At 39.8% G+C, this 18,786-nt stretch overlaps 1 protein-coding gene and 1 long non-coding RNA gene across 8 annotated transcripts in view; one reads left to right on the top strand and one right to left on the bottom strand.

The window, feature by feature from the left end:
- FUBP1 (far upstream element binding protein 1) overlaps positions 1 to 18,786 on the top strand; it is a 38,285-nt gene that overhangs the window by 12,400 nt on the left and 7,099 nt on the right. For all 7 annotated transcript variants that reach the window (XR_013544993.1, XR_013544992.1, XM_020794712.3 and 4 more), the window contains 11 exons: positions 1,354 to 1,516; positions 1,600 to 1,698; positions 1,790 to 1,891; positions 2,427 to 2,529; positions 2,619 to 2,719; positions 4,481 to 4,622; positions 6,140 to 6,300; positions 6,960 to 7,111; positions 10,552 to 10,631; positions 12,647 to 12,772; positions 15,161 to 15,235. Coding sequence is in view for 5 of the 7 variants with exons in the window: in XM_020794712.3 (XP_020650371.1) it covers positions 1,354 to 1,516; positions 1,600 to 1,698; positions 1,790 to 1,891; positions 2,427 to 2,529; positions 2,619 to 2,719; positions 4,481 to 4,622; positions 6,140 to 6,300; positions 6,960 to 7,111; positions 10,552 to 10,631; positions 12,647 to 12,772; positions 15,161 to 15,235 (1,304 nt within the window). In the remaining 2 variants the exon portion in view is untranslated. The remainder of the gene's footprint in view (positions 1 to 1,353; positions 1,517 to 1,599; positions 1,699 to 1,789; positions 1,892 to 2,426; positions 2,530 to 2,618; positions 2,720 to 4,480; positions 4,623 to 6,139; positions 6,301 to 6,959; positions 7,112 to 10,551; positions 10,632 to 12,646; positions 12,773 to 15,160; positions 15,236 to 18,786) is intronic.
- LOC144589091 (uncharacterized) lies at positions 16,364 to 17,314 on the bottom strand. The gene is made up of 2 exons (XR_013544994.1): positions 17,164 to 17,314; positions 16,364 to 16,592 (listed from the first exon to the last, which is right to left on the bottom strand). It is a non-coding gene; the product is annotated as an uncharacterized LOC144589091 (long non-coding RNA).

Genomic DNA, 18,786 nt, shown 5'->3' with positions numbered 1-18,786 from the left:
CAGAACTGGAGGAATGGGATGCCCCATCCCCTCTGTGCTTCCCCAAAATAAGAACTAAAAAGAAGAGAGTCTTTCCAGAACTCGTTTTAGCATACAGTATTAAAAAATTGCACTGGTGGCCAGTTGTTTAAAAAAATGTAGACATTGATGCTCTTGAATTCTTTTTAATGCATAACATTTCTATATGTTATACTTATGCTGGAATCCAGCTTGTGTCTGTTAACCAGCTGAAGCCTTGTATCAGCTAAATGGAGCAGGAGAATTAATGAGCATGTACCCCTACATCTTATGCTTTCACATCAAATGTGTTGTGCAGATAGTGGACTCTCAGAAGCAAATGGGGGATGATAGTGGTGTTTGGAGATAATTAAAAAATCTCTGATTTCAGAAGAGAGATACTGGGTGGATTCTGGATAATTCAAGAGTTGTATTTTAAGGAGTGAATATCTGCTCCATTATTTTCATGTATGCGGTATTACATAATTATTGAAAAAAGAATTGATTTAAAAGAAAGATCCCCCCCAGTACTAGACGGCTGCATTTGTTTGGCAAAAATATGAAATTATATTTAATTATAATTAGAATCAGATAATATTTCATGGCAAAAAAATCACAAAATTGTTGTACAGCAGTAAGATTGCTGATGTTTTGATGTTTTAATTCAGTTATTACATACAGTCCCAAAGCTGAATAAACTTGTTATGAAACACAGAACACTGCATCAGTGTATGCTCTGCTATAATATCATGCTGTCGCTATGAGCAGACTTGTGCATTCTAACCACTCCCACCCATATTTTATTTATGTATTTATTTATTTATTTATTTATTTGATTTATATCCCACCCATCTGGTATATTATACCAGTACTAGTTTCACACACACAGCTGTATGAAAACATGGTTAAAAGACCATGTATGTTCTTAAGGCATCAAGTTTATACAGTGGTGCCTCGGATAACGAGCGCACCGTTGAACGATGAATCCGCATTGCGATGCGGATTTCCCCATCGCTAATGCGAGGGCATGCTCACATTACGATGGGGGAACAGCTGTTCGGCGGTTCCAAAATGGCCGTCGGGACAACAAAAATGGCCGCCGGGACATGGGAAAACATCAGAGAATGGTGAGTTTTGGGCCCAGTGGGTTTCCCTGTTCCGCTTAACTATGTTTTCCCATAGCGAAGGTTAATCCAGAACGGATTAACCTCGCTATGCGGGGCACCACTGTATTCAGAAAAATGCAGTTTTCAAAAAGATTGTTTGATGATTTTCTAACATTCTATTTCATCCTGTTTTCAGTTTGTTTGTTTTTTCCAGCCTTGTAACTGTAATAAAACATTGTCTTTTTTCAAGATCGGCAAAGAGATTGCTTGATCAGATAGTTGAAAAAGGAAGGCCTACACCAGGATTCCACCATGGTGATGGGCCAGGAAATGCGGTCCAGGAAATCATGATTCCAGCTAGCAAAGCAGGATTGGTTATTGGAAAGGGTGGCGAGACAATAAAGCAACTACAAGTAAGTGATAGGGTCTTATTTTTAAGTAGATGCATGAAAATTTTAAATTTGCATGATCAGTATGGATTAATTTTGTTAAATAGGAGCGAGCAGGTGTTAAGATGGTAATGATTCAAGATGGACCACAGAACACTGGAGCAGACAAACCTCTTAGGATCACAGGAGATCCTTACAAAGTTCAAGTAAGAAGCAATTTTGAAAGTAAAAAAAATTGTGTTCATGTGAAGTAATTCAAAGATTACAGAATGTAAATTGTACTTAATTCTCTTTTAGCAAGCCAAGGAAATGGTTTTAGACCTCATTCGTGATCAAGGTGGTTTTCGAGAGGTGCGCAACGAATATGGGTCAAGAATAGGAGGCAATGAAGGACTGGATGTAAGTATGACAATACGTTGTGCAGTGTGTCTTTTAGAATCTCTTTGACAAGGTTTATGTACAAAAAGTTAAGGGGGTAAGAGATGCAGTTTTTTAATCTTTTGTTGCAGTGTGAAGGAATATATAATTGTAGAACCACTTCTGTGCCCCTTACCAAGATATCTTACATGTACAAAATAATACTGGGGAGAAACCATGTTCAGTTGCGCAAGTGGTATACATCTGGCTTACCTCTTCTCACACAGCCAGGCACGCAGTCACCTGTAGATAGATACAAGGAAGTTGAAAAGACAGACAGCTGGAGAGGTTGAATTGTTTGCACATTAGCCATAGGAGATTATGTAAGGCAGTAAGATTTTAACTGTTGTTTTTTCTTGATAAACAGAGTATTAAGGGGTTCAGAAAATACATTGCCTTTTTTCTTTTGATGTCCTTGCTCAATTCTGTCCCATCCTCTTCCTTCTCATTGTCTAGTATGTGTGAAAATAGCGACAATTTCGTTTGAGTTGAAATATTAACTATTTTGTTTCTCAAGGTCCCAATACCACGATTTGCTGTTGGGATTGTAATTGGAAGAAATGGAGAAATGATAAAAAAGATACAGAATGATGCTGGTGTGCGAATTCAGTTTAAACCAGGTGGGCAGAAACTGCAAGACTGAAAAATACGGGGATTTCCTTCTGTTATTTTAAAAAAAACTCATAAAAATATCCATTCCTTTTTCCAGATGATGGAACAACTCCAGACAGAATAGCCCAGATCACAGGACCTCCAGATAGATGCCAGCACGCAGCAGAAATTATTACAGATCTTCTTCGAAGTGTCCAGGTTAGTAAATGATTGTTAAGAATGCTCTTCATAGGCTGTGTGCAAGTCTCTTTCTGATTTTTTTTTTTGCTTAAATTTCTTCTTTGGAATTTTAGGGTAATACTAATTTATTTAGTAGTAGCTTCTCGTAGTAACATTTTTATGACTGTTAAATCTTTGAAATTGGAAAAAATAGTGAGTAACAAAACTGTTTCTGCATTTATGATAATTGTTTTTAAAGGGGCTGTAGTGTAAGAGAATATTAGCTATTTAAACTAAGTTTTACTAACCTAACCTGTTTCCCTGAAAATAAGACAGGGTCTTATATAAATTCTTGCTACAAAACGCATTAGGGCTTATTTTCAGGGGATGTTTTATTTTTCATGTACAACAATCTATGTTTATTCAAATACAGTCATGTCATCTTATACTGGTTGCTGCACAGTGGTGGAGGGTGGGGTTTCTCTTAACTGGGTTTTATTTTGGGGGGTAGGGCTTATATTACGAGCATCCTGCAAAATCATACTAGGGCTTATTTTCAGGTTAGGGCTTATTTTAGGAGAAACAGGGTAGTTGCATGCCTACAGCTATGATAATACTTCTGAAGAAAAGAATCAGTTCAGAGTAGACGTGGAATATTTGCATTCATATCCCTGGGATATGAATATCGGCACCACTGGAGCCTGGGAAAACTGGATCCTCTCCCCCCAAACCAGCAGGTCCACTTACCACTTGTTATCCAGCACATGTGGCCAGGATCATTCTTGGCGTGCCTGTTTGGGAAGTAGCCTGGCTTTTCTGCCTCCTCATGGAGCCAACCACGCCATTGAGGAGGTGGGATGAAGAGTCTCCCCGCTTAGATGTTGAGCAGTTGACTGTGTGGGGAGGTGAGGAAGTACTGGCTACGCTGTTTCATGGATTGGCATGAAGTAAATGGCGCTGGTTGTGTATGCACATAGTGAGCAGTAAGTAGACTTGCTGCTTTGGGGTGGGGGAGGTCCGTTTTTCCCAGGCACCTATGGTGCCAATATTGGTATCCCCAAGGATGCAAATACGAATATCTCATGTCTAGTTCAGAGACCTATTACTGTCTAGTTATGATTTTTGCTCATCACTATAAAACGTCAGGAATTTTCACTTTCTGAATCCATTAAAATTATTAACCACACATCTCAGAAATATGAATGAATATTAAACAGGCGTTGAATCAGTTTTGGAGACATGCTTTCACATATAAAACCTAAAGTACTAAATTTTAGTTCTACCATAGGATTAGTTGAACTTTGTCCTTCATTTTCAAAAATTTGTTTTCAGTCAGAAAATGGATGATTTGTGAATGCTCAGTCTTCATAGTAGAGATTTAGCCAACACTGTCTTAGCAAACCAGAATGATAGGTTTTGGCAATACATTTTAAAAGGTGCTGAATGCCAGCTGTTGCACAGTTGAAATAAGATAGGTGTGTATAACTCAACAAGGTTTTTGATCATTGACCTATTTTTGGCTGCAGTGGTAAATCTGTATATGCTAAGTCACTTCGGGCTGCAAGTAAGTCCAACATGATCAACTGTTCTTTCACATGAAGGGCCAACATATAAAATATTAGTATACCAAAAAGATTAAAAGACAATGTACTTACATGACAGTTTTCTAGAAATGTGATCATTTTTATGTGTAGTTTTATATCAGTTATCTAAAAGTTGACATAAACCGAAATAGCCCATATCTCCCATGTTTGCAGTAATTTCTCAATATCAATAATTGGCCTTTTCTTCTCCATCTAGGCAGGCAACCCTGGTGGTCCAGGGCCTGGTGGTCGTGGACGAGGTAGAGGTCAGGGTAATTGGAATATGGGGCCGCCTGGTGGACTGCAAGAATTTAATTTTATTGTGCCCACGGGAAAAACTGGATTAATTATTGGTAAAGGTAATACATTCTATTTGTTTGGCGAGATGACTTAATTTTTTATAGTTTGTTTCTTCTGTTCTCTTATTAACATCTACTGCTTAGAAGGCAGTCACTACATTGTGTGTTTTTTTCTTTCCATTCCAAAGTGTTAGGAATATGTAGTCCATCAGATGTCAATAGACTGTAACCTCTATGAATCACAATTATCACAACCTATAGTGATGGGTGATGAAAGTTGCAGTTCAACTGTATCTTAGTGGGTCACATGTTTCTCATTTCTCTGCTATCTTCTCCTTGTGTATGCTTATCAGTTCTGCGTTGTTATCCAGCTTGTAGAAAAAGATGAAAAGGCTTTTAATAGTTAAATAGAGGCTGGGCCAAATTTGTTTCTGGCCATTTGGAGAAGTCAACATTTGCTGCTTCTGCCACTCTTCATAACTCAGTCCTCTTTTTCTCCTTGTTTTATCTCATTTCCTCACTTTCTCAAAGTTTTGCTTTCTTCCTTTAAAAAAAAGTTATTACTCTTCATATTTCTGCTTTGTGTCTTCTCCTCTACCAGTAAGGAAACTAGAAGAGTCTCGTGGCACAGTGGTTAAACTGCTGTACTGCAGCTAAAAAACTGTGCTCACGACTCGGGGTTCAATCCCAGGTAGCCAGCTCAAGGTTGACTCGGCCTTCTATCCTTACGAGGTCGGTAAAATGAGTACCCAGCTCACTGGGGGGGGGGTAGCCTGCATAATTAACTTGTAAACCGCCCAGAGAGTACTTGAAGCGCTATGGGGCGGTATATAAGCAACACGCTTTTTGCTTCTTTGGTTTGCCTGCAGGAAATTCCAGAAATACATTAGAGTGGGAAAGACATTCTCCCACCATTTCCACTATGGTGGAAGAAATTCTAGGCATTTGCCCTTCCTTCATTGGTACTTCAAATGGCTTGGATCTCATCTGCATCTCAAAAGATTCTTGAGAGGAGTATAGTTACATGTTCCACTACTGGAATTACTCCAAACCTCTCAAACCAACTTAACTTTATGTTCCGTCCATCAAGGTAGCCAATCTGATTATACCAGCTAGGATAATGTCAGAATTTAATTTTCTGTCAGTTTAACAGTCATCCCTGTATTTTTCTCAAGAACAAAGTAATACTCAAAATAGACACCTCCTTAGTTCCATTTTTCATTCATTTCAGGAGCTGATCATTCTCTTCTGCTTCCAAAGTAGTGGCCCTTTTGAGCATTCATGAAACAAGCTACATGTTTAGAATCTAATTAGCAAATGTCATTTAGGAGCAAGAGATTGCTGCTCCTGCATATGTTCTGTAAAATATAATAACATTAGGAGGATGGCACCTGAAATGTAAATACTGACTCATGTGCATGCAAAAAATATTGTAAACCTATCTAAAATGTCTCATTTTCATAGCTATGTTAATTGTCTTCTGGGAACTACAAGTTTATTTAACAAATTTTTACCCTACTCTCTTAATTTAAGACTTTGCATATATGATGTAGTAATTTGTACTTTTTTTATTTCAGGCGGTGAAACTATCAAGAGCATTAGCCAACAATCTGGTGCTAGAATAGAACTTCAAAGAAACCCTCCACCAAATGCAGACCCCAACATGAAATTATTTACTATCCGTGGGACACCTCAACAAATCGATTATGCTCGGCAGCTCATAGAGGAGAAGATCGGAGTGAGTGTTCTGGAAAACTAGATTTATTTGTTACACTAGTTAACAAATAGGTAGGATGAAACTTATAGTAGTTGTGCAGAATGGACATGGAGAATAACATCATGTTTCTAGTTTATTTTTGTGAAGGTTGTGTTGCCTTATAAAAGGGTCATTGGTAGCTTTGAACATAGGTACAAAATATATATTTTTGTGTTGGAATGTCAGGTAGGAAAAGTTGTTTTTCATAAAAGCAGTTGCTGTTCTGGGATAATGAACAACTGTCTTGAATACAAGGTTAGAGTATGAACAGTTATTAGTAAGCATCATATCCATACTTTAAAATCATAGCTCTATATGGGGAAAAAACTTAGAGAAATAGGGATGTGAGTTGTGGAAAATTCAAATTTACTTCCATATTAGAAGCGGTGTGAATAGGCTGTATAGAGGAGGGAGATGGGGTTTCATTTTATTTTTTAATATCTTTTTCTTGCTAGCAGTGGCTGTTTTGCTATCAAATAGACATGTTTGTGTATAGTCAATTGTAGAAGAACTGAAAATTCTGGGATTGCTTCCTTAATGGAAAAATTTAGAAAATAGAACTTGGCTGAATATTGGTACAAGTTTTCTCTTACTCTTAATTGAAAACTAATTCTGTTTTACCATTTTGTCTTCTCTTACAGGGTCCAGTGAATCCCTTGGGTCCACCTGTGCCACATGGACCTCACGGTGTTGTTCCTGGGCCACATGGGCCTCCAGGCCCACCTCCTGGGGCTCCAATGGGGCCTTACAATCCAGCTCCTTATACACCTGGGCCTCCAGGCCCTGCACCTCAGTAAGTAACTCTGTTATTACCTAGGTCACTTGCCTCCAACTATAGAATAGTACAGTACAGTGGTGCCTCACAGAACAATGTTAATTGGTTCCAAAAAAAATCAATGTTGTGTGAAACATCGTTCTGTGAAACACCATTTCCCATAGGAATGCATTGAAAACCGGTTAATCCGTTCCAATTGGAACAGATTGCCGTCCTTGAGCGAAAATCCCCATAGGAAACATCGTTGAGTGAAACAATGTTTCCTCCATTCAAATGTATTGAAGCCGACTCAATGCATTTGAATGGCATTCCGATGTCTTTTCCCTCATTTAAAAGTGCCTTAAACTGTTTGAAACCTGTTTTAAATGCTTGGCATTGATAGTCCAGCTTGTGAAACGTATGCAAACTTAATTTGGTGTTGTTCTGAGTCTTTGTTAATTTTTGGTGATTTTATGTTTTCTCCATTGAAAGCCATTAGACAGACCATTCAATGGCTTTCAATGGAGAAAACAAAAAATCACCAAAAATTAACAAAGACTCAGAACAACACCAGATTACGTTTGCATAGGGTTCAGGAGGTGGGCTAATGATTGCAAGCATTTAAAACCGGCTTCAAACAGTTTAAGACACTTTTACAGGAGCGAAAAGGCACATCGGAAAGGGCTCTTTTATCTCCGTTTCCCTGCTTTTGAAGCTCTTTCCGATGTGCCTTTTCGCTCCTGTAAAAGTGTCTTAAACTGTTTGAAGCCTGTTTTAAATGCTTGCAATCGTTAGCCCACCTCCTGAACCCTATGCAAACTTAATTTGGTGTTGTTCTGAGTCTTCTGTTAATTTTTGGTGATTTTTTGTTTTCTCTCTCATTGAAATGTGTTGGACGGACAGTTCAATAGAGTTCAATGAGGGAAAAACAAAAAATCACCAAAAATTAACAACGACTCAGAACAACACCAAATTAAGTTTGCATAGGTTTCAGGAGGTGGGCTAACGATTGCAAGCATTTAAAACAGGTTTCAAACAGTTTAAGGCACTTTTAAATGAGGGAAAAGAGACATCATTGTGTGAAAATCCCCCATAGGAAACATCGTTGTGTGAGGCGGCAAATTTATCAGAAAAAGCCATCGTTGTGTGAATTCATCGTGTGAGGTACCCGTGGTGCGAGGCACCACTGTAGTTTGCCTACTTATACATATATAAATTACTGAAGCAGTTCTGTGTAAGATACGTGGTCTGGTTTACTCCTGAAAAATATAATCAGAAAACAGTTTTCTGAGAACACAAGAAGAGGAATGATTAGGAAAAAATGTTTTTTTAAAATGGTGATTTCAGAAAGTTTAAAAAATAGGGAAATGATTGTTACAAATGGTTGTTGTAGGATTTTCAGACTGTTTGGCTGTGTTCTTAAGGTTTTTCTTCCTATTGTTACAAACTTTCATTTTTACTTTTTTAGGAGCCACATTTTTCAACAAAACAGTGGTGGAACTTAGTCTGGATGTTGGTTTTATGGATTAGTGCAGTAATATGTATCCATGGAAATTAACGTAGATACAGTGGTGCCTCGACTTACGAAATTACAGTGGTGCCTCGCTTAACGAGCGCACCGTTTAACGACGAATCCGCATAGTGATGTTGCTTTTGCGATCACAAAAGCGATCGCATTGCAACGTTTAGATAGGCAAAAACTCGCATTGCGATGATTGGTAAGCATTTCGCGTACCGATCTTCACATTGCGATGTTTTTTAAACAGCTGATCGGCGGGTCCAAAATGGCCGCTGGGTGCCCAAAATGGCCGCTGCAAGTGTTTTCGCGCCCTGCCCTCGCTTACCGAGGACGCGAAAATGGCGGCGCTATGGAGGAACTTCGCTGAACGGTGAGTTTGGGCCCCATAGTAATGCATTAAACCAAGTTTAATGCGTTCCTTGGTTTTTTCGATCCGTTTAACGATATTTCTGCATAGCGACGATTAATCCGGAACGGATTAACGTCGCTATGCGGGGCACCACTGTAATCCGTATTGGAACGGTGGCCGTAACTTGAAAATTTCGTAAGTCAAAGCACCATTTCCCATAGGAATGCATTGAAGACCATTTAATCCGTTCTGGCCAAAGGGAAAAAATCGCCATAAAAATAAAACTGCAAGCCCCTGAGGTGGCAAAAAACAAAACAAATCCAAAAATTTGCTCTGGACGCTTCCTGGGCTTCCAAAGCACTGGCAGTCGGGGTGGCTTTGGAAGCCTGGGAAGCTGGAACCGGTGGGGGCAGAGGGGACAGGAGGCAGAGGGCAGCGGGGGCAGCTTTGGAAGCCGAAACCCCCTCTGCGCCAGGTGCTGGCTTCCTGGGCTTCCAAAGCCATCCCTGCTGCCCTCTGCCTCCCATCCCTGCTGCCTCCTGCAGCACTGTTTCTTGGATTGGCATAAAGTAAATGGCGCTGGTTGTGTATGTACATGGTGAGCAGTAAGTATACTTGCTGGTTTGGGGTGAGGGAGGTCCGTTTTTCCCAGACATCTATGGTGCCAATATTGGCATCCCCAAGGATGCAAATACGAATATCTCATGTCTAGTTCAGAGACCTATTACTGTCTAGTTATGATTTTTATTTATTTTATTTATTGGACTTATTTATTTTTGCTCATCACTATAAAACGTCAGGAATTTTCACTTTCTGAATCCATTAAAATTATTAACCACACATCTCAGAAATATGAATGAATATTAAACAGGTGTTGAATCAGTTTTGGAGACATGCTTTCACGTATAAAACCTAAAATACTAATTTTTAGTTCTACCGTAGGATTAGTTGAACTTTGTCCTTCATTTTCAAAAATTTGTTTTCAGTCAGAAAATGGATGATTTGTGAATGCTCAGTCTTCCTAGTAGAGATTTAGCCAATCCAGGAAACAGCAGGGACAGGAGGCACAGGGCAGCAGGGGCGGCTTTGGAAGCCCTGGAAGCCCAGAGCCGCCCCAACCTCCACACCTGTGCTGGCTTCCTGGGCTTCCAAAGCTGCCCTGACTGCCGCACTGGGTGCCAGCTTCTCAGGCCTCAAAAGCACTGGCGTGGCGTTCGGGGTGGTGTTGGAAGCCCAGGAGGCTGAGCATCCCTTTTCCTAACTGTTGGGGCAAAGAAGCAGCCTCTTCGCCACCAACAGTTTGAATTTCACACCCTTTCCCCCGCCTTTTTGTTCTTGTAGGTCAAAGCTCTGGTCACAAGTCGAAGCAAAATTTTGCGGCCAGAGCTTTTCATAACTCAGAATTTTCGTAAGTAGGGACGTTCGTAAGTCGAGGCCTCACCGTACCTTTCTTAGAGGGTATTGTAGGCCAGCTAGTCCTGTCCTCAATGCTGGAAATCGAAGCTATAACTTTCCCAGCAAACTGCTGCTCAGTTCCTGCTGGAACACTCTTTAGTTGTCAGTAACAACAATTGTTGAATGATTTAACTGCATGTCATATTTCTGCTTTAGTGGGCCTCCTGCACCATATGCTCCACAAGGATGGGGTAATGCTTATCCACACTGGCAGCCACCAAATCCTCCAGATCCTGGTAAGAAATGGGGTTTGTGTATGTGTGTTCCTAAAAAAATGTTCTTCATGACTCTAAGCATTTTATAGGCTACTACTCTTTGTTATTTCTTGCAATTGTTGGTGCTATCTTTAGGTCTTTGAAACAAATCTAATCACTTAATGAGGGAGGGTTAGTTTTCTGTTGTTGTTAAATGGTGCTATTACATAATATTTTACTATTATTGTTATTATTGTATTCTATTCTGGTCAGTCTAAAACTAATGCATTAAGGCTGCAGTTTGTATACTCTTACCTGGGAGCAAGGTACACTGAAAATGCTAATATTTTCTTGTAGACTGTTATTATTTTCTTATTTTTATCTGTGATAAACTGCCTAATATATATAACAAACTCAGTCGATTAGTTAACTGCTAGTTAGCATAATGTTGATTAAATGGAATGGAACTGATCAGTTTATCTAGGAAACAGAAAATCTGTGAGCTGTTCTTTGTCCTTGCAAAAGTGCTTTCAAAATGCACAGTATCTGTCCAGGTGAAAATTTATGCCTAAATATGTAGGAAGAACTACAAAAATGGGTGAAATCCCATTGCCATTATTGCATATTGCACAAGCTGAATGGTGTCTTCATGCAGCTGTGGATATCTTTTAATTAAATTTTTAAAATTCCTATCTCCCCTTCCCCTTTCTGGTTCCAATGGTTTGTAGAGTGCCCTTTTGCTCTTGGGAAGCCTTTGAGAGCCTCAGGATGGGGGGAGGTTAATTTTGGAAAATTAGGGACTAGGCTTTTGAATATTAAAGGCTTCCAGCACCCATTGCAAACCTCTCAAAGTCTTCCTAAGGGGAAAAAGGTTTCCTACAAAATCATGGAACCTGACGGATAGGAATAGGAAACTTAATTGAATTGAATTGAATATATCTGTTACTGGATGATGATATAACCTGGGTTGTATAGTGTAAATTTGCTCCATCAGGATTTCAGACAGTGTTGTGCTTGGAGAAGAATATATCGGAACGGTGATTTTATGTGGTAATAGAACTAGTAGAATTGCTTGATAGAACATTCTCTCTGAACTTAATGGTATTTACTCCCAAGTCGCTGCATAGGATTACAACCTGTGGACAGGTCATCACATGGTTGTACTTAGAAACCAACAGTAATGAAACTTTTTAAAAATCAAATCATTGAAGACACCCTGATGTACTGAAATATATTGAGCATGTAGTCTTAGTTGAAATATGTGATACACTGAGGTACAAATAGTCTATATTGAAAAGTAAACAGCATGGCACCTTTCTCTCTCTTTTTTAAAGAGGATTGCATAGCTCTGTGATCCTCTGATAAACATCCTCTTATGGAGGATTTAATGTATGTGCTACAAAGCATTGTGCATGTGCTACATTGGGATTCTCTAACATAAGTGAATGTGAGGGTGCCAGACTAAATGCACTGTCCAAGTTGGACACTGTAAGTGCACTGGAAGTGTTAATTTGCTGTGGTCAATAAAGCATTAAAGGGTTTGCTGCAGTTGACCTAAAAGAGTTGTAACATGATCAGTGGTTCCCAAGTTAGGGTAATCCAGATCTTCTTGAATTTGCAGCTGCTGATGAATGCTTCTGGGAATTACACTCCAAGAACACCTGGGTTACCCAAGGTTTGGAACCACTGTTTTAGACAAACATAAGAGCACGAATAGGCATCCTGGTGTCCTCCAGATATTTAGGACTGGAATTTCCATCATTCAGCTAGCTTGGCTAGTGGTCAAGTATCACTGAAGTTGTAAGCCAGAGCATCTAGAGGGCTTCAAATTGCCTGTCCTGACTTGCAGCACTGAAACACACATACCAAAACAGTGGTGTGCGGTATTGTCACATGTGGTAGTGTACATTTTTGGCTTTTCCTATGTTGAAGTAATTTTTATGTTTAAAAACCTGATTGGAGCATCACAGCATCATGCTGAAAAATGTGCAGTCATATTGCAAAGGACAAAAGTTGTTCAAGATAAGTTGAACTGAAGGTAATGTTTAATTTCCTAGGTAAGCCAACAGATCCTAATTCAGCAGCATGGGCAGCCTATTATGCTCATTATTATCAGCAGCAAGCACAGCCGCCACCTGCTGCTCCACCTAGTGCACCACCAGCCACTCAGACCAATGGACAAGGTACTGTACTAAGCCGAATGATATTAACAACATAGTTTCTTGAGATGTGATTGACATTCATTGGCAAGTCTGTTATAATATTTACATTGAAGAGTCTGAAATTCACAGGATTTTATACAGTAAACACAAAAGATTTGTTTTCCTAAACATAGTACATAAATCTTCTCTTGGACCCTAGAATTCGTTCATCTAAATTCTCAGAAGAAAAGTTTCCAAATTCCCTTCATGCAAACTTACGCACTGTCCCTTTTAGCAGGGGTTTTTACACAAAAATTGGGCGGGAATCTCTCAATTACACTGTTAGCCACACTCTATTCAGGAGAAGCTCCTGTCCTCCAGTGAAATTACTTGAGGGATGCAAGTGTATGCAATTGAGAAATTTCTTTTTTATTGACATGATAAATTAGAGCCACTGTATTGAACAAGCTGTCAAATAGTGTGCAGTCATGCCCCATTTTGGCTAAAATTATGAGGATTGCTGCTTTAATACTTCCTTGCTCACAGTGTACAGTTATGCCCCATTTTGGCTAAAATCATGAGGATTGCTGCTCACACTTTTCTGAATGAAACCACTTTCTTTGTGGCCTCCGTGAATCACACATATGGGGTTCTGTTACGTGCGTGCATGAAGCTTCGAACATTCTGGAGCTTAACAAAGACCATTAAGTCTCCTCCCCCCTCCCGGTGCGGATGTATTTGTGTGCAAAAGACCAGCCCCTTAATTCCTTTTAGCTATTGCTGTGGAATCTAGGAAGATTCACTGAGCTTACTGTTGGTTTCCTCTTTTTGATTGCCTTTTCTCTTTGTTGTCTCCTGTCCTTTTTTCTGTTGAAGGGAGGTGGGTTTTTTTCATCCTGGCAGGACTTCTAATTCTTTCTTTTTTACTCCCCCTCTTCCCCTTTTATGGCCCCAGGGGGCCTGTTTGAGAAGTATATGAGTTGTCGTAGGAAAGTCCTTCTCACGGATGGGCACTCCCAGTGTCCTTATTGCCTGGGAGAAACACATCAGTCCTGCTCCGGCCCACATTGTCATAAGTTTTGCCCCTCCACCATTAAGAACTACCATTTTCATCCAAACCACCCACCTTTGGGAGAAGTCCCTCCATCCGAGCGGGCGCAAGGACGCGCGGAGGGGTGACCGGGGCACCCAACACCACCGCCCCCTTTGCTCCCTTGAGGCAGCGCTGGCAGCCAACTCCGCCCCAAGGCGCGCCAACGAGCGAAGACGAGCTGCGGCACTGGCCCCTGGGAGAGCTGGCGGCTATTTTGGAACTGCCGATCAGCTGTTTAAAAAAGTTCGCTTTGCCAGGATCGCTTACCCGCTATCCTCGCAAAGTGAATTTTAGCCATAGGGGCCATCGCTAAGTGATCGCTCCAGCAATGGCCAGAAGTCCATCGCTAAGCGATTTCATCTCAACGGAGCAATCGCTAAGCAAGGCACCACTGTATTACTCTAGTTTGCATTTTCTGCTAGCATTCCTTCCAAAACAAGATGATGCAGAAGCATGGAGAAGACCAAAATCACAAAGAATCTTAGATTCCAGTTCATATTTGAAAGTGCAGAAAGGAGAGCCGAAAATCACTCATTGGTTCAGGACACAGTTCTTGCATGAAATAATTGTCCTAATCTGTGCAATTGTGTTTTGGTCAGCTTGGCAATATGATAGTTTTGTGAGGTTCACTGCAGACCTAATCACTGGTTTCTTAATAACACAAACAGAATGAATATTAGCTGTTTAAGAGGGATATGTTTTTCCCTTACTCAGATTATGGCTGACAGTTTTCTGGGTTCTTTGGAAAATTCCATTGTGGACAAGCTTAAAAGCACATGTAGACACCACAAGATTTCCAGGCATATAGACCAAATATGGAGGCAAATCGAAAGCAGTGAGCTGCTTTCTGGAGATATTGGAGTAGAGGGTTAACCAGAAGAACCATTCTCCTCCTCAATCTTCATACACATCAATTGAATGGATTTTTTTGTTTCGATTTACAAGGAAAAAGGGAATGCATAGGTATTGATGGTATGGGGCACACTCTTAGAGATATCATATGTGATCTGTGCCTGAACCTACATTTGAAAATGAGAAACACCTTCAGGCTTTAAGTGACTGAAAAGAAAGTTGCTGAATTTCATATTAACTAAGTGTGAGAATTTATAAGCTGAAATATTTATCTTTGACAAAATAGAAAAGTAAATGTTCCCTATGAAGGTTTGTGCTAAGTATTTAAATGTATACAGTGTTGTTTACTTTTTCACATTGTATTGGAGGTGGTACTGCAGTTTTTTTTAAATTTCAGCTGTTCATGATTTGTTGTGTGTGTTTAAATTCTGAATTTGAACCTGTTTAAGTATAATGCTTTTTAAAACATTCTTTCTTTTGATTAGGAGATCAGCCAAATCCAGCACCAGCAGGGCAGGTAGATTATACCAAGGCGTGGGAAGAATACTATAAAAAAATGGGTATGTTTTACTTTTGTCTATGGGTGTTTGGGGTTTTATTTTAAGACATTTTTATTATTTGCTTGAAAAAATATTCCTGTTGTATGTCTAATATTAAAAAGCAGAAACAAAGCCACAGTGTACTCATAAAATTTACAATGTAGGCGCTGTTTTTGCTCTGTCACCTGTGGGAATTAAGAATTGGGATGACATTTTGTGAATTTTTCGGTTTAGTTAGGAAATGTCCATTCCATAATCTTATGTTTACACTTGGCATCTTGTAGCAAGAAAATTAGGTAGGAATAGAGTTCATAGTTTAGCTGTTTTACTGGGACAATAGAGTAAGATGTGCTTGGTAGTAAGCTGCATTGTTTCATCTTGTGGAGAGCTCGTGCTTTAACTTTCCCTTGTGGCAGCATCCATGCCTGTTGTCAATAGCCATTACACTAAACCTTCCCATTTCAATGCATTTCTTTCAAGCAGTATTCATGAGCTAAAAAAAAGTGGCAAGTGACACTACCTTGTATGTGATCCAGAATTTATATACAGTGGTGCCTCGCTTAGCGATGTTAATCCGTGCAGAAAAAATCGCTGCTAAGCGGTAACATCGCTAAGCGAAAATAAAAAGCCCATAGAAATGCATTAAAACGTGATTAATGCGTTCCTATGGGCTAAAAACCACCTTTAAGCAAAGATCCTCAATAGCGCCACCATTTTCGGTGCCTCTAAAGCGAGGTATCTGTGCCTGAAAATAGCGGGCACCATTTTGTTTACCCGGCGGCCATTTTGAAACCGCCGATCAGCTGGCCGAAAATGGGGGCTTTGCGATTATTGCTTCCCTGCGATCATAGCAAGGCGAATTTCCCGCATAGGGACCATCGCAAAGCGATCGCTTTTGCAATGGCAAAAAGTCCATTGCAAAGCAATTTCGTCAGTATACGGAGCGATCGCTATGCGAGGCACCACTGTAGTTGGGCTGAGAGAGAACCCATGGCTCCTCGCTCCATAGCGTCTCCCATTCAGTCTTCCTTTTAAAAACTGGGTTGGGAGTTTTTTCAGTCACTTCATGCACGAAAGGAGGAGTGAAGCATGCAGGTTACCAGTAAATGGAAAAACATCAGGGTAATAAAGAACAACTAGAAACCAGCTGGAATTCCATTTTCTCATTGTTTGATCAGAGGAAATCTACATTATAGTTCTAAGTTCATGCTTTGAAAACATAAATGGTGGGCCTAGTTGGCAAAATAGCAGATTGCAACAGAACATGGAGGAGTAATTTCATCTGTCCATTGCAGCCCTCTGTGTGTTCCCCAATACCGTAAATGCTGGAAGTCGCTCCTCAGTAATTTTTTGGGCAATGTAGAGAATTCCACTGCACCTAGGAAAAAGAAATCAAACTCACAGTTACAAGATGGAATATACCCAGCTCAGCAATACAAGTGAGAAGGGTCTCAGAGTAGTTGTAGATCACAAGCTGAATATGAGCCAACTGTGTGATGTGGCTGCAGAAAAGGCAAATGCTATTTTAGGCTGAATTAACAAAAGTATAGTCTCCATATCCCATGATGTACTAGTTCCTCTATATTTGGCACTGGGTAGGCCTCATCTTGAGTACTACGTCCAATTCTGGACACCATACTTCAAGAAGGATGCTGATAAATTGGAACAAGTTCAGAGGAGGGCAACAAGGATAGTCAGAGAGGTGAAAACCAAGCCTTATAAGGAAAGAGGGAAAGAACTGGGTGTGTTTAGCCTTGAGAAAGGAAGACTGAGGGGAAATATAACACTCTTCAAATACTTGGAAGGTTAGCATACAGAGGAGGGGCAGGATCTGTTCTCATCCCAGAGTGCACACAACAATGGGCTCAAGTTACAGGAAGCCAGATTTCGGTTGAATATCAGGAAAAACTTCCTAATTGCTAGAGCAGTAAGACAGTGGAACCAGTTACCTTGGGAGTTGGTGAGTGCTCCAACACTGGAGGCATTCAAGAAAATGCAGACAACCAGTTGGCAGATATCCTTTAATTTGTATTCCTGCACTGAGCAGGGGTTGGACTCAATGGCTTTATAAGACCATTCCAACTTCATGATTCTGTGATTCTAAGAGGAGAGGAAAAATTGCTTTGTGACTTCTAGTGCAATAATGGATTCAGCCCAGTGATCCTAAATTTTTGACCCCCGCCTTATGCTGTCATTTGTGTACTTGAAATCAATCATACGTGTAACTGAACTGATAAAAGGCCTTACTTTTTCAGGTTAAATGCAGCAGTTCAGTATTTTCTTTTTGCAGAGCAACTTTCACTGAGACCTAGTCAACTGTGTTCTAAATATTTTCATCCTATTATATTCATTATGAATATGAACAGTTTTCAATCTGTATTTGACCACAATGATATTCTTAAGTTATTTGAACTCCTTATCTTGCTATGTGACAGATTACAATGGTTTGGATCCAGAGGTCTAGCTAGGGAGGTGGAATGCTTATTCTCATGTAGTTTGGCTCTCATGAATTCATTTTAGAGTTACCTTTGGCACGTTTAGGTAGAGGGTCCAGCAATGTGCAGTGGACAAGCAGAAGTTCCTCCTACCGATGCACTGGAATTTTTCAGTTCATAATGCATTGAATAGTCATGGTTACACTGTGGGCTCCTAAGGCTGTAACTTTTAATTAATGCAAGGATTTTCAAGCATAGTATATTTCCTATCAGAAAGTCCATGTGTCTTGTCTGTTTTTATTTTGACGCCTCAAACTTGCCCTAAAACTGTGGATCATCTAATTTGATGAATTTTTTGCATGTCTCTTAACAAAAATTTACACATCTGCCACTTTAAACTGTGTTTTGCTAAGACTTGACACCAATTTCTTTGATCAATTTTGTGTTATTCATATATAGCCGCCTAGAGTGGTCGAAATGACTAGATAGGCGGGGTATAAATACAATAAATAAATAAATAAATAAATAAATAAATAAATAAATAAATCTTACTTTCCTATAATTTTTCAACATATTTAAAACTTATTTGTTGAAAAAGGTTCAAATTAATAATCATTATAGTTCAGAATTGGATGTAAATGCCTCCACTTACAACTGGAAATTAAAAGTTCTATCTTCTGATAGATATCACTTTAATGTATTTATTTATCTGCCTTTTCTCCAAGGAGTTTAGCAGTCTTTTGCCAAATACTAAATGTTCTTCTTTCTACCTGAGCCATGCCAGTACAGAAATGTTTCAGAAATGGAATTGAGAGAAGGCTTGCTGGCTCAATTTAAGATGCTAGAAAGCTTCAGGACAGTTATCTGGCCTATATTCAGTGTGAATTCAGAGCAGTGGTTCCCAACTTTGGGTGCCCGGATGGTCTTGGACTACAGTGGGGTCTCGACTTACGAACGACCCTACTTGCGAACAATTCAACTTACAAACCCACCCTATAGGGGAAATAAGGACTCGACATACGAACTTCCCCCGAGTTACGGACAGGAAAAAAGTGCCCCCTCCCCTTAGAGGCTTCTGGAGGGGGGGAAAGGGTCAGAAATTAAAAAATAAATAAAAGAAAGTCACTTACCAGGCCT

This window comes from Pogona vitticeps, chromosome 4 (genome assembly GCF_051106095.1).
Source record: "Pogona vitticeps strain Pit_001003342236 chromosome 4, PviZW2.1, whole genome shotgun sequence".
In the NCBI taxonomy this organism is placed as follows: Eukaryota; Metazoa; Chordata; class Lepidosauria; order Squamata; family Agamidae; genus Pogona; species Pogona vitticeps.
This window is presented reverse-complemented; position numbering and strand designations above follow the sequence as displayed.